This window comes from Camponotus floridanus, unplaced genomic scaffold (assembly GCF_003227725.1).
Source record: "Camponotus floridanus strain SB8 unplaced genomic scaffold, Cflo_v7.5 scaffold165, whole genome shotgun sequence".
Classification (NCBI taxonomy): Eukaryota; Metazoa; Arthropoda; class Insecta; order Hymenoptera; family Formicidae; genus Camponotus; species Camponotus floridanus.
The window spans coordinates 257,800-273,665 of record NW_020229287.1 but is presented as its reverse complement, the minus strand read 5'-3'; the positions used below and the strand labels follow the sequence as shown (position 1 = coordinate 273,665).

The 15,866-nt window shown below is 27.4% G+C and overlaps 1 protein-coding gene across 1 annotated transcript; it reads right to left on the bottom strand.

Annotated features, from left to right (window-relative positions):
- Positions 1-394: 394 nt before the first annotated feature.
- Positions 395-14,580, bottom strand: LOC105250563 (venom allergen 5). Its single transcript, XM_011256723.3, has 7 exons — positions 14,187-14,580; positions 6,560-6,681; positions 5,669-5,750; positions 3,458-3,618; positions 2,330-2,430; positions 1,481-1,575; positions 395-1,304 (listed from the first exon to the last, which is right to left on the bottom strand). Exons 1-7 carry the CDS (start codon positions 14,284-14,286, stop codon positions 1,258-1,260), a joined length of 708 nt encoding a protein of 235 aa, XP_011255025.1. The 5' UTR covers positions 14,287-14,580; the 3' UTR covers positions 395-1,257.
- Positions 14,581-15,866: the final 1,286 nt, after the last annotated feature.

Genomic DNA, 15,866 nt, shown 5'->3' with positions numbered 1-15,866 from the left:
TTTTCTTTTTAATTAATTTAAAACAGGTTTACATGATGGAAAACGAGTGAAATTCATTTTATTAAAATTAATATAATTGGATCGCTTCTATCTTCTATAATTGGCTACTGTTATCTCTTCGTCATTTTATAATTTTATGTTAAATAAATGTTTTAATATATTCTAAAATATTAACTAGAGAAGGATAGACATCAGTAAAGATAATATCAAATTCTTTATTTACATAATTTATAAATTTTCTATATGCGCAAAAATTGTGTATATTATTCTGATACAATAATTATGCATAATATATATTCTAATAACAAGATTTAAACTCTACTTACACAAGAGAGAGAGAAAGAAAGAAACGGTTACTAATATAAAATTTCATTATCTATTATCTATTATCCGTCATATATTATCTTACCTTATTTTAATTACTAATTTCTATGGACTATAAATAAAGACTAGATGAATGGAGAGAACTAAAATTAACAGATCAAGAGAGAGAGAGGGGGGGGGGAGGGAGGAAAGGAGAAAAATTTCCAGAGAGATTTTTCTAAATTTTATCTTGGACGAGACATACCTTCCCAATACATATTTTTTAATAAAAGTGAATTAAGTTATAAATACTTGTTTGATTTAATAATTTAAGCGTGCTTCATATTCTAAGTGCATGCTTGTGTGCTGTGTGAGCATGTTATATAATTTTCTCAATAAGTTGGAACGAGATAAAAACAACGTAAAGAAATTTAGAACGAGCTTGATATTTAATTATATTTCAGACAAAGGTTTATTATTTTTTGATCAGAGAATAATTTTTTTGACTTTGAGTAATTTACTCTGGACATTGAGACAATGAAAGAATTTGATTTCCTTTTTAAGAATAAACTTTCTTTTTTTCATATTTGCATGCTTGTTAGCGTTTTCTTTTTCATCATGAATACAAATTCTGCATACAGGGATTTCGAAGTCAGCTCCCAGTGGGTTGCGAGAAGGAAAGACCAGAGAAATTTCTTCACCGAAATCCGCTCTCGACGGCCTTGACTACATTTGACTAATTCAATATTACAATCTCGTAGACACATATTTACATGGTAATAAGCATAATTTGCCTCATTGTCGTTTATATAAATTGACATCGCGCATAAGCAAATCAGCTGTTTCTTCATCGTCGAAACTAATTACAGTTTATACATTGCAACTGACTGCCCTATTAGCGAGAACTATTTGCCATTGTTAATTAATGTTCTCCAGATAAATATCCATGTAATACTACCCATATATACATAGAGCTCCGAGATGATAATAACTGCCACGAGCTGTAATCACATAATGTTCATTAATAAATATATATGCATACTTGTTGCTAAAAAAGAGTGCGAAATAAGAGAAAAGATTTTAATAATATAAGAAAGAAATTTTTTTAATATAATATCTTTTGTCAAAAAAATAGTTTCTTTGTATCTCTAATTATAATGTTAATTATGATACTAACAACACAATCCGGCGTATCTGTTGCTATATGACATTCCATAATTGTCGCATGCAGGTTGACCCGATTGATAAGGTGATACACCAATTACGTTTCCACTGAAACGAAGTAAAACACATAATGATTTTTCTTATAATTTTCTTATTATTCTTATTATTTTTATTTTCTTATTATTCTTTATTGAGAAAATAATTTCTCCGTGTCATTTTTCAGAAAATGTTGATTTGATATTTACAATATAATTTTAATTTTAATTTTTGATATTTATAATTTAATTTTACACATAATGATGGGATAAATATAAGGAGTGAATTAAAATTGTGAAATAATGAAAATTTAAAATTATATATAGAATTATATCGTGCAATTAAAAGTATGTTTGTATAGTTTCTTTAAAAATTCATGTAATTAAAATTATTAATTATATTCAAAATTAATACAAAGAGACAGAAATAGAAAATAAAAAATATGAATTTTATTATTCGCTCCCCTTTTCGTGAACTCAAAAAAACATGTTATTCCAAATGATTTAAAAAGATTGCTGTTTCTTTTCTCTTCCTTCTTTCTTCTTCTTCTTTTTCCACGTCTATCTCTCTTGAAACTTTTTCAATATATAAAATTAGTCGTTCGAAATCGTAGAGTTATTTTTTTGATCATTTTGAAAGGAGCAGAGTTATTTTTTTATATCATTTTGAAAGAAAAATTACGTTCTGAAATTATGAAGACGAAAGAGTATTTCGTTTAATAAAAATCTAGTTCTGTAATATGCCTTGACGCAATTTCCATATTCTAATATGAATGAAACTAAATAAAGAAAATGAAGCTAGTGGTATTTCGAAGTAGAATTCTTACCTCGGCCCGTAGTTGCATACGTAATTCTTGGTATACCCGCGAGCGGGATCGTAATAAAATGAATATCCGCATCCCAGCAGGAAGGTGTTGCCCCACACCAACTGGAATTAATTCGGAATGTTTTCTGCTTCTTAAAGATCTGTAAATTGCTCGCGCACGTCAACATGAAAAGAGTTCGTGAAGGGAACAGTTTATGCTTCGATTACTTTGAATACGCTCGGGACAGACGGTTTGATAAATATATACAGAGGTGTTTTCTCGTAAAACCAAGAACTTTCGTCACGTTTCCTTCAGCTAATTTCAAGAGTTTAATTTACTTTAATAAAAAAGTCGAGATATATCAACAGCTCTTAAGTTATAACCGATTAAAAGTAAAGTGCTTTTTAGATAGAGAGATTTTAGTATGCAAATATATATAATGAAATGTTATATATTTTTTTAACGAAGTAAATTAAATTAAATTCGAGTATCTTCTACGCACATGCATTTTCAATAATATGATAAATAATACAATTAATAAAACGAGCTTCTTTCCCGGAAGACAAACTCGTCGTTAAAAAGTTCTTTCGTAAATTACAATCTCATGAAAATTTATAAAATAACAGCACAAGTTCATAAAATAAGAATTAATTAACTACGATTAGGAGATCGATCGAGTCTATAAATCGCGTTTTTTAATCTTATTTCTCAAACTTATTTTGAAACTGACCTATGAATAAAGTCAATCTTTATCAATTCATATTATATTTTATATATTCTCGTCACTGCAAGTCAATTATTATCTGAATAGTAAAAAAAACTTTTTAAGAGAGTGACATTATTTGAAAAATATTTATTAAGAATATATATTGTTCCGCTTGTGAACGATAAATTTAAATCTTTCTTCTAAAACACAAATTTTTTCAACAAGATTTTTTTTATTTTACCAATATAACGTACAGATCTTGCTGTAATATCGAATAATAAATTACGACGATCGTTTTTATATCGCATATGAATGGGAAGTTTTTATCTTTGTGCTAATAAAATTTTTTTCCTTTCTCTAGAGATCTTTCTCTTACATATCATGTGAATCAATTATAATTTTCTAACGCTTTAATATTTTCCGATTTTGCTCCTATTACAAACCTGTGTATAATGTCCAGTCGTTGTACTATAACCAGAATGATAGAATTGTACCTCGCTGAACCAACCAGAAATTTGTCGTCTCCAGTCCGGCTCATCGCCATAACGTCCCGGGGGCCTAAACGTCCACGAGCGAGCGATGTTTTGTCCTACCGCGAATCTACCTGCCAATCAAATACTTTGATCATGAATCTATTATCATGAATCTATTATTTAAAAGTAAAAATCTCGGGCAAAAAATATATTAAACTTTCGGCATGATATAATGTCACGTTTTGCCAACAATATATAAAAATTAGGCGAAAATGAAATGTTATAAATAATAATTGCTATATTTTTATCAAATTAGTATAGGAGATTTGTACATTTGTACTGAAAAAAATTACTATCAATTTTGTTTATTAAAAGATTTATTGAAAAATTATATATATAGGTTTTGTTTTTAAAGACTATAAAGTGGAAAAGAGATGAAAAACAGCAAGAAAGAGAGAGCGAGAAGAAAGCATGAGAATGACAAGAGAAATCAAAAAATAAAAAAATGAAGAGTAATCTTTTCAATAATAATTCCATATTTCATATCGTCTGTTTAAATAAAAGATGCTAACGGTAATGCGTATGCTGATACATAAAATACATATGCTGATAGATTTTATTTTATTTTTGGAGTATTCTCTCGGAAAAAAATGTCAATATTTAATATGTAGAATAATGGAAGACAAAAAAGATATCGGGGTTTGAAGATACTTTAAAAGCTTAATTCAGCAGCGATTTTTATTTATGAAGCTACGTGAATTATGAGATACTTTCTCAACGTAATGCGATTTGTAATTATGACTATCTGTAATATAAACATTGTTATAATTTATGTGATATATGGATGTCACAGTAACGTTTTAATGATGTTACTAAGACGTCTTTAGACGTTGTCGTATTTATCGAGTAGCTAATTGGAACACGAACTACATTTGAATTCATGGTTAGATCAAATCTATCATTGGAGATATAAAAAATAATAGTTATATCAAAAAATCTAAAAAATAATGGTTAAGCCAAATCTATCATCGGAAAAATAAAAAATAACGAAAACTTGTAATACAAACACATTAAATAATGAAAATAAACAAAATTTTGAAAAAATAAGAGGCTTATCGATTTTTTTAATAAAAAAATCGTATTTTATGGAAATAGAATCTTTTTTTTCTATTTAAATACTTTATATATCTCTACTCATCACTTAGAAAAAAATAAAAATCTTATTTTTTCTTTGAGAAATGAAAAGGAGCGAAATGTTTATTCAGTCCTTTTATAAAATATATTGTAATTTGTAGCTGAAACTTTGCATAGAAATATCACCTAGGAAAGAATTATACTTAAAATGCAATAAATTTATGATTTTTATAGTACTTTTACTTTTTATGAAAGGAAAGAACTATAATCGAGAAAAATGATAGATTTATCACATCTTTAAATATAATTCTTTCTTAAATCGAAAAAGAGCAAGGATATTTCTTCCGCAATGTCAAGATATATCTATTTTTAAAAATTATATGTAATGTATGAGGATAGAGAGAGTCTTTATATTTTAAGCCTTTTTCGAATAATTTAGATGCTGCTTTGCTTTTAAGAAATAGAGCTTAAAAATTTAAACTATATCAATTTAAAAGCTCACAAAAAACACTTAATTTTGCCACTAAATGGAATTCGATATTCTTATCTTTCAGAGCGATGGCGGAATGGTGAACATATATGAGCTCGGTTCTTCCAAAAATAACAACAAAATTTCTTCTTTATAATGCGGTCGAATTAATTAACTTACGGGATTCAGAAACTTTTAAATAATAATCGATTTTAAAATATAATTTTTTATTCTGGTAAGAAGCAAGAAATAATAATTGATCATAGGTTTTCATTGTCATATGTTTTGTATGCATTAATTTATTTCATCAACTAAACAATCAGTATGATTTATCTCTCATATATTATGAAAAGTCTTTAAACTTTTCAACGAAAACTTTTTTTTATATGTGATTTTTATTTATTGCAAGAATTTATTTTTATAATGCTGCTCTTCTAACATGCTACGTATGCTATTATAATATGTTATTTTTCCGGCATTATAAATTTAATATTATATTGTTCTTGTGATATATATATATATTAGAAATGTCATTTTGCTTAAATATGCAATATAATCGCTAATAAAATGTTACTTACGGACATTTCTTAGACTGTCATGTGATTCGGCACAGCGATCTGCCCATCTTTGTGCTATCGCAGCAAGTTCGTCGTCCCATATCTGTAACAGCAATTAGTAACATACACGTCGAATTAATCGTACAGTACGATATACGGAATATTATAGAGTTATAAAACTCACTTCAACTATGTAATTAATTTGTCATGCGACTTATCGTGTAAATTAGTGTATATTGCGAGAGAAACTAGTGGCTTTTTTACAAATATAAATATGTTGCGAGATAAAAGAACATTTTCATCATGCTGCAGAATAAAGTTTAGTACGTTCAACGGTATGTCATAAATTTGGTTATTATATCTCTAAACTACTGAATTTTCATTGCAGACATTTTAGTAGATTTATAATCGGTTTTCTCGACAAAAATTTGATTATTAGTATAGCTCTTCTTTTGTAAGGATTAATAAGAATGTATAAGATAATTCTTTGTTTTCTTATTGCATGTAATAAAGATGGTTGTATTTATTTTTTTAAATATATTCTTTGTTTCGAGATAAAAATGATCTTGGATATTTTTGGGAATACTTTTGTAAACACTTAATATTTAAATTAATATGTATCATCATTACTTATGTATTATAATTTTATTATATTCTTCTCATTATATTAAATCAATTTTTATATAAGAAGGAGAAAAAATCGAAATAAAAAGCAAGCAAACTATATATGATAGTGTAACAGACGAATTAGCAGAAATTGAATAATATTGAAAAATAATATGCAAAGAAAACTGTCTCTCATATCATTTTTCTAATATTTTTATCTATTTATATGAATTATTTAGAAAACGTATTTTCTATCGAGATTTTGAGGGCAATTTTCTAGGAAATAAGATGAAATTATTGACTTACCATCTCCATCATATTCGCTGCTCCAGGTTGACCACGTATCTGTCCTAGTGCCACTAGTTGCCTCAATCGATTGTGTTCGTCCAGGATAATCTGCTTCTCTTCACACGATATACCACCGGATCCTATAAGATAATATATGTTTTCAGCTGTTGCTTTCCAAATATATTTGTCTCTAGAGACAAATATTATATATTATGATACGATCATTCTGCTATAAACTAGAAAGAAAAATACAGAATCGAATATGTTTGAATTCTCAACTAGTTTTAGTAGCAAAGAAAAACAGCAACAGATAAATAAAATCTTAAGAAATATAATTTTAGAATTGTATATTTTATAATACATGTTATAAATATTATTATAATATTTCATATATATTACAATTTTAATAATATAATTCTTAAATGTTGCTCAATAATTTTATCATATTTATTTAATAACTAAATAGCATTTTTTTAAAATTTTATAAAGAAATTTATTCATTTATTTAATAAATTTTATTTTAATTTTTTATTAAATAAATTTTACTTTATATTTATGCATTTACATGTCAAAATTATGTTTCAAATATATAAAATTGGAAGATATTATGCCGCATATTATTTTCGGCTTATGAAGATGTAACGTCGAGATAGGAGAGAATTTATGAGATGTCATCTGATTTCACTTTTATCTTAAATAATCTTTTGTGGTATGAGAACTTTATATGGGTCTTCTTTTAGGTTTTTCTCCATTTGGTACTGTTCTTTGCAAGCTACAGATTGCGCAGCTTCCCGAAAAACTTTCTACGGAAGTTGGTTTAGCGTTGTTCCCCTTGTCTTTCATTTGGTGCATGAAGAACTTCCGTCTCGTAAGTTTAACTTCCTATTGAAATGGAAGTGATGGCGTCCCTTTTGTTCACTTTGTTATGCCGTTTCTAGATGGTGCGAACGCTAACTCATTCCTAACAATCCATAATTAGGAAGAAACTGCGAAAATGTTTGAAAATGTCTTCGAGGGAATACACACATATTCGGATATTTGTCGAATTCGTCGAATTTGTATCATTTAATCAATTTATTCGATTATTATTTATCTTTTTTCGAATATAATTTTAATGAATTAATCCGATTTTTGCAGCAAATTATATTAATCACAATACGATTCGGATAATTTCTAATTAGATATAAAACAACAATTTTTATTATATATCTAGTTATAAATTATTCGAATTGTGTTGTCCTTGGTATCATTTTAATGCAAAAATCTCATTAAGTTATTATTTCCGAAAAAAATAAATTAATACTATAAAAACTTTAATTACTTTTTATTATATTAAAAGCGATTAAAGTATATTTTTAAAAATTACAAATTATATTTATGTATCTACAATAAAGACAATTTATTTAAATTTAATATTGTTTTCGGAAGATTAACTTAATAAATAATTACACTTAACAATTAATTTTTTAAATCTGTCATCTGAAAAATAAAAAATAATGAAAAATCAGCTTAAAATATTCAAAATATAAAAATATTAAATCTATCTAAAAAAAGAAGAAAAGAGCTTTTAAAAAAAACATTTTTTTTATTTATATCTCTAGTTATCATTTATCTTATAAATGAAAGCATCTTATTAGCAAAATGAAGCATCTTATTGGCAAAGTCACGAAAATCCTCGCAATATTCTATTCTGCGGTAGCTACGGGTTTAATCACTTTTCCCTGCGAGTCGCAGCAGCAGCAGGCAGTGGTACGCTTGATCACAGGGAGAAGAACGAGAAAGGTGGCACTAATTGCGCGGCCTTTGTGAAATAGACGAGGTGCCGAGAGGTCGCAAGTTTTGCATCAGTAATTCGACCGACGGTCGCTGCGCTAGCGCGGGCAAAAGCTTCACGCAAGTTAATTACTATCTGCCGTGAGCACAGGGTATCGCTAGGGTGGACCGACCACTACGTCCTCCGGGTACTTTCAATCTATCTTACGAGACTCCCTGGCTCGCGTCCCTGTGCGGTCTTCGCGGTCCCTTCCAGATCCGAGGGTGGCTTAATGAGGTAAGTGGACGACGCTGTCGGCTCGAGCTTGTACGAAGTTCGCTTAAGCGGCTCATACGATAAGTATCAAAGCAGAGACTTATTATGTTCGAATATGTTTTTTTTTTAATTATATATATGCTATCTTTAAATTTTTAATTATATATGTACCATCTTTATCTTCCTAAAAATAAATGCAGCCGGGGAGGCTCCATTCTTTCCCCTGCAGCTCTGTCTCGATGAAATTTTAACCTAATCTAAACCTAATTTTAACTTAAAAATTTGAAATAGGTTTGCGTTGGATTATTTTTCGGGGTGGATGATGTGGGAGATGGCAGAAAATCCCTCTCCCATTCGCGCGTTTATTATAATAAAGTGAAACTATAAAATACATAGTTTGGAACTTTCCGTAAAAAAAGTTTGAGATAAATAAATTCGTTACATACTTGCATATTTAAATCTTCATATGAATATTTAATAGTTATAATGAATAGCTTAATGAATTCTTAATAGTGATAAAAACTTTTTTGAAAAAAAGTTATTGGAAAATATAATCTTGTAAACACATATGTCAATGTTAAGATCAACTAAATTCCCTTTCTAAAAATTTTATATTTACAATATTTCAAAGTTGCATATCTCAGGAACAAAAGAAAAGCGCCATGTAGTTCAATATGTATTATTTAGGAATGCATTCTTTGCAATATATATCAAAATGAGGTATAAGTTTTGTTTATTAATTTTCTAATTTTTTTATTTGCTTTATGCGACAAATTTTGTTACAATATATATTCAAAAAATTACTATATACAATACGATTCAAATCAAGATAATGATAATGATCAAATCAAGATACAAGATAATGCATTAATTCCTTGCACAATTAGAGCTCTCTAATAGATTTAGTTTTTAAAATAATTTAAATAATTCCTTTATTTATTTATTATACTAGAGAAAAACATAATAATAAATATGCTATAAACCTATAATACTTCTTTAAATATAAATATAACTGAATATGAAATTTTTTATATTCAATATTATATATATAAAGATAAATAAAATTCCATAAAAACGAATGAATGAATATTAATGTTACAACGAAATTGGGCAAATAATTAAATACATTCCTGTCGGAAACAATCTTAAATCGATAGATGCTATTAAGTTGAGAACCTGCAATCTATACAGTTATCCATATGATAGATCATTAACTGTTTTAAAAACCGGATTATTAACATACGATCTTATTAACATATGGATTTTCCGTAAATATTACATAACCCGTATTCGTGCGAGGCATTCTCCATAGTGATCGCCAATTTGAATTTATGGCAGTTGATTTCTATTTTTGGCCAAAAGACTATGCCGAATGTTGAATAATCTTTCTTACGCTAGAGGAAATACCCATCAATTTATTCCCGAAATCAATCTCTGTTTCGGACCTTGAATAGAATAGTTTCTTTATCGAAAGTATGAATAGAAATTTTTAATTTAATTAATAACTTTATATTTTAATATTTAACTTAATATATAATATTCCTTTTATTTTAAGAATTTGTATTCTAGACTTTTTTTCTTTACTCCAAATCTGTTTCTTTTAAACTAAAAGTGAGAAAGCAAACTAAACGTGTAATATATAATCCTAATATATTTTATAATATATTTTATGTTTTAAATTATACATAAGAAAGTTTTATTTAATATAAAAATATAAAAGTTTTATCTAATATATAATTATTCAATAATATAGCACATTCAATATAATGTAATATTCATTATATAATTATTAATTTAATCAGAATAATAATATTCTCTGTAGTACAAACATATACATACTGCATATTAATCGAAACAAATGAATACTAATCTTGCAAAAATATTTGATTAAACGATTTGATTAAACGATTAAACGAAGATATGCAAAACAATACACATACACACAGAAGGAGAGAGGAAGAGAGGAAGAGATAGAAAGCTGATCTTAAATGATGTATTAATATTTCTTGAAAAATAAAGTTTCTATCGAAAAATGTTTCATATAAAAGTTTTGTGATTTCGAGGGAGACATAAGGTAGTGCCATTGATTTGATCTCAAATGAAGATCATGAGTAATTTCAAAATCATCTTTATTTTTTCATATGGCATCACTTTAATTTATTTATATAAATTGATTTCTTGCAATATTTGGCATAAAAAATTATTAGAGTAGATTGATTCAAAAAATTAATACGATATATTTTTTTATATATATACACTTTAATTTGATATAAATATAATTTATATAAATGATAAAATATTTATTTCGTACTTATCTTACCTCAATATTTTCATCAGTAAAATAATGAGTAAAATATGTAGCTTTAAATATATAGCTTTATGTTCGTCGTAAATTCATATTTTTCATATAAATGTACTGCATAAAAAAGTATGACATAAATAGACATATTTACCACATGCATTTTCATTTTTATGTTATTGGAATAAAAATAAGGATTAAGATCAAATTTCAGAATAGCAGGATAGTTTGATAACAGAATAAAAATTCTCTCCATTATCGTTATCTAATGAACTAAAACGAGCTTTGGAAATAATTGTATTAATCTTTAGAATAATCTTTAAAAGGATGAAAATAATATATATGAATTTCCCTCTCTCTCTCTCTTCATTTTAAAAATTTTTCTCTTGCCAAACTTATAAAACAAAATGTGCAAGAATAAAAACCGAAAATAAACTGTACCACGAATATCATGACAGAGTATATTTGCGTTAAGAGATTATTACAAATTTCTCGTTCCAGAGCACGTTTTTCACGTTGCGATAACGTTGTACACGTTATAACTAATTTTTATTTATTTTTAAAACACGAGATTTGCATCCGTGCTGTTTGCAATAGTCGGATAACGAGCGCAGATCATTAAGAGGACGTGAGAGGTGGACATTGTTGACGAAAACGCGAGCCAAGTTCTCTTCTCGACGCACGCCAATTAATCGTCATTCGAGTCGACGCGCCGTGTATCGTCCGTTCGTTTAGCATCCATTGAAAAGGTGAAACAAACTCGAGTGACATCCGCTCTTGGTTGATGGCCGTCCCGTTCTATGACGGGAAAATGTCAGTTTCTTTTTGCGCCGGAAATGAGATAGGCTTGGTACCGAGCGTAACGATGCAATTCGGTCGACACCTGCTATACTCCATTCTACCGTAGAGCTCGCAGTTAACTGAATTTCGTGAGAATGGACTCGCGATGATACGCTAAATAAATAGCTCTCGATATGGCCACCTTTTCGTTTAAATTTTAATTGCTAATTCTGTTTGGTCACTTTTTATGCTTTCTGTCGATAAAAAAAAATAAATTTTGTACGACATATTATTATAAATGATAAAATATTAATTTCAAATTATGGTTTACATTACAGAGAATTTTATAATCATATTAGAGTAATATATAATATTTTTAAAAATATCTAAAAAAAAGCCTTCATTAATAAGTGTAATAAATAAATGTTTACTTCAGGTTACCACAGTATAAAAAATTTTCATAATATATATATTAATATAAATATTTTTTGATAGTTTTTGTATAATTTAATATATCAGTTAACGTTCTCATTTTTTAAATTATTATTTATTATTTCGCAAACGTCAAAAATATTCATTGAAAATGATTTCTTGTAACATTTTAAAAGAACAAATTTTAAAGTAACAAATTTTATGATTTCATTAGAAAACTTCTTTTTAATGAATATGATAATTATATATATTTAGCGTAAAAAATTAATATATACAGCGAAAAATTGTACAACATAAATTTTGCATTAAAGAATTTATTTTTCGATATTGGATGATCATGTTCAAGGCAATGCATAAGGAAACATGCGCAAAGTTCGAAAAATGCAGACCTTCGGCCGCAATCTTTTTTCTTTTTCTCTCTCTCTTTCTTTCTTTTTCTCTCTCGATATTGTCCTCTCTCATTAATTATAAATCATTGAAAACCCCATATCTTTCGCGATTAATCCACACGAGTGCATTTCACATATATTTCTACCATCCGTTCTTATCTGTTGAATGTTGTTTGGAGGCTAACGTACGAAAGTGTCAAAGAACTGCATCGAACTTTCTCGATGAGGATTATTCGAGATCTTACTGAACATCTTACTGGAGGAGATACTTGTTTGGCCAAGTTGAACGTGCGAGTCATTTCGGAGGCACGTCCGTGTCTACTTTTAGATAATAATATATTGATCACGTTTATTTTCTCCTTTTTCCTCTTTTAGAATATTAAATGTTGGAATTAATTAAAGTAATTAAATGAATCATTAAGATATTTGTGTGTCGTTATAAAAATACTGAATTTTTTATTCAATTATTCAGATACTCATCATTCCCATGAATATAATGTTGGTAACATGTTAAATTTGTTATTAAATATCACAAGTATCAAATATTTCATATGTTTTTGAATGAATTATATAACAAAATATATAACGAAATGATAGCTCTGTGTAATGACAAGCTATTATATATAGGATGCAAACATTATTCGCTATTTGATTCTATAACAACTGTGTTATGTTACAGGTCGCGGATTATATTAAAATATCTCACTAATTATTGATTCTGAGATTATCATAAATTACGAGATAATGAATTATAAAATATAAAAAATAATAAATACTGATATTTTTTGCCAATTAAATCTGTTTTTATTATTAAAAAATAACAGCTGTTAATTCTTTCTCTTTTCTTGTTGAAATAATTGACATTATGATAAATAGTTCAGCTGTCTTATGTCAGCAATGAACATTATGTAAAGTATTGAACATATATTAGTCATATGTATATTAATGTATACCTATATATTTTATATACTATTTTATACAGAATATATTATTATTTAAATTCTCTCATCGCAAAAAATCTACATAATCTTATAAATTCAAATTTTTTTTAAAATTTTATCATTTAATATTTTAACAATATTTAACAATATTTTTTAGATACAGCAATTATTTATAAGTTATTTTATAAAAGATTAAGAGATTATATTTAAACATGAAAGACTCTTATATTTTTACACATAAAGAATTTAAAATTTGATTTACTATAAACTTATAAAATATTCTTATTTATAAAACATTTTATATTTATCATTCTCTACTTAATTTTAAAAATATTATACACATACTATACATATATTAAACTTAAAAATATACATATACATGTACATATATTAACTCTAAAAATATAAAAAATTAAAAACAGCACTATAATTAAAAAAAAATCTTTATATATTCTTTATAAGAATTTACAATTATTTTTAAATTGCACAATAAGATATTATAAATGATATTTTAGCATTTAATTGCACAAACATAAAAAATGCATTATTTGCAGATAGTCTATTATATAAAAGCTGCAATTGGTTGAAAACTAATTTGTTGCGAAAGAATTTAATAACATATGCAATTTTGTATAATTATTTGTGACTGTTTTATAACTGCAGAACTGAATATGCCATTGTGCGGCAAAATTTAACGTGCAATTTTTGCATTATTAATTGGTACAAAACGTTTGTTGATTTATCAATATTAGAAAAGTTGTCCAGACGTACTCACTCAGTAAAGACTTTCCTACGCACGACGTTTCACAGTGTATCATTAGGAGACATTTGGCAGTTATTAGGAAAAGACTAACGTTCTTCTCGGTGAACATCATCGTGACAAACAAGGACTTCGAGACTACGATTCCGGAAGCGTAATAAGAAAATTTCGGTCGGAATGCGAACCTCGTAACAATCTCGGTAATCAAGGGCTCGGTCTCCCTTAAATCTGAACAACGTCGAAAAGGTGGGGCAAGAGCGGACTGAATGAAACGGGTACGAGCAACTCGAAGTCGTTCACTCCGGCACGTGTTGGACCGATTAGATCGGCCGATTTACGATTGCCCAGGGGATACAGAGAATCGGAAACCGCCTGCGAACCGGTCGATGGAACGAGTCAAACTAATAGCCGGCCGTGCTGATTCTTCGTGACTTTATATATCGTACCACCTGTGCCATGTCCGTCCATGTAATTGTTAATGAACCAGTCGCAGTGCAGTGGGGAGTGCTACTCGTATAGGAGCAGGGTGACTCTGATTTAGCACATGTATGCTCAAGGTTGAATTCGCGGCTGGTCTCTCGGTCTCTGATCTGAAAAATAGTTGTCGCGTCGATGGCTTTAATTGTACGATCGTATAAGAATTTAAAAATCATCATAAAACGTTTTTAGCGCCGGATATATTATTGGATATATCGGATCTTGAGCTATTCTTAAAAAAATAAAATATTTAAACTTCCTCTTTATTTTATCTTTATTTTCAATATATGATACACACACACACACACACACACACACACACACACACACACACACATATATATAATTCTTTTATTTAATATTGATATATATTTTTTTAAATTATTTTATAGAGAGCATAAAATGACTCGACTAAAAATGTAAAATATATAAAGTAATATGTAAACCTATAAAGTTTAAATTTAAACTATTTACTTTATTTGAGTTATTAATTTTTCTTTCTTATTGTTACCTTCCTATTAATTGTATCATATTTCAAAACTAATTTTAAAACACATAACAATATAAATTTAATACGCAAATATTACCAAGCAAAGAACTTGTTATCGAGTTGAAAGTTGTAATTTATCATTTATTCTATTAGTTATTTATCATTTATTCTTTTTCAATATTTTTTATGAATGAAATCATACATTTTGTTGTGCAAAGCTTATTGCATTCATTATTAAAAATGATTGGTTATTTTTAAATGAAATGAAGATAACAATATGTGTGTTAAATATCGCCATGTCAAATATATTTCTTTATTAAGTATTCATTTTTGTATATATATTTTAAAATTTCAACGTTTCTTTTATGAAAATCTCACAATAATTATTATTATTTTATTATTATTGCTATTTAAATTATGATTATTATTTTACTATTATCATCGTTATTATTATTATTATTATTATTGTTATTATTGTATTGTACAATTATATTTTAGATTAAATATTAAATGCGAAAAAAAGTATCATCAATAAATTTTTATCCTACGAAGGCAATAAAATTTTATATGAAATGAAGCATTTTAATTGACGCAAACTTTGGCGTGAATGAAAAAAGATTAGCTTATCGATTCTGACTAAATAAATTCCTAATGATAAGTAAAAGTTGCAAAATGACTTTCCATTAATTAAGCTCAGCACGAATCGCCGTACAACTTTGATTATCGGT

Coding starts and splice junctions, on each gene's coding strand:
- LOC105250563 (XM_011256723.3), bottom strand. CDS start 14,286: ATGATGTTCACCGAGAAGAACGTTAGTCTTTTCCTAATAACTGCCAAA. Junction 6,682..14,186: donor CGTAGGAAAGTCTTTACTGA/GTGAGTACGTCT, acceptor ATTATCTTATAG/GATCCGGTGGTATATCGTGT. Junction 5,751..6,559: donor CAGCGAATATGATGGAGATG/GTAAGTCAATAA, acceptor TTGCTGTTACAG/ATATGGGACGACGAACTTGC.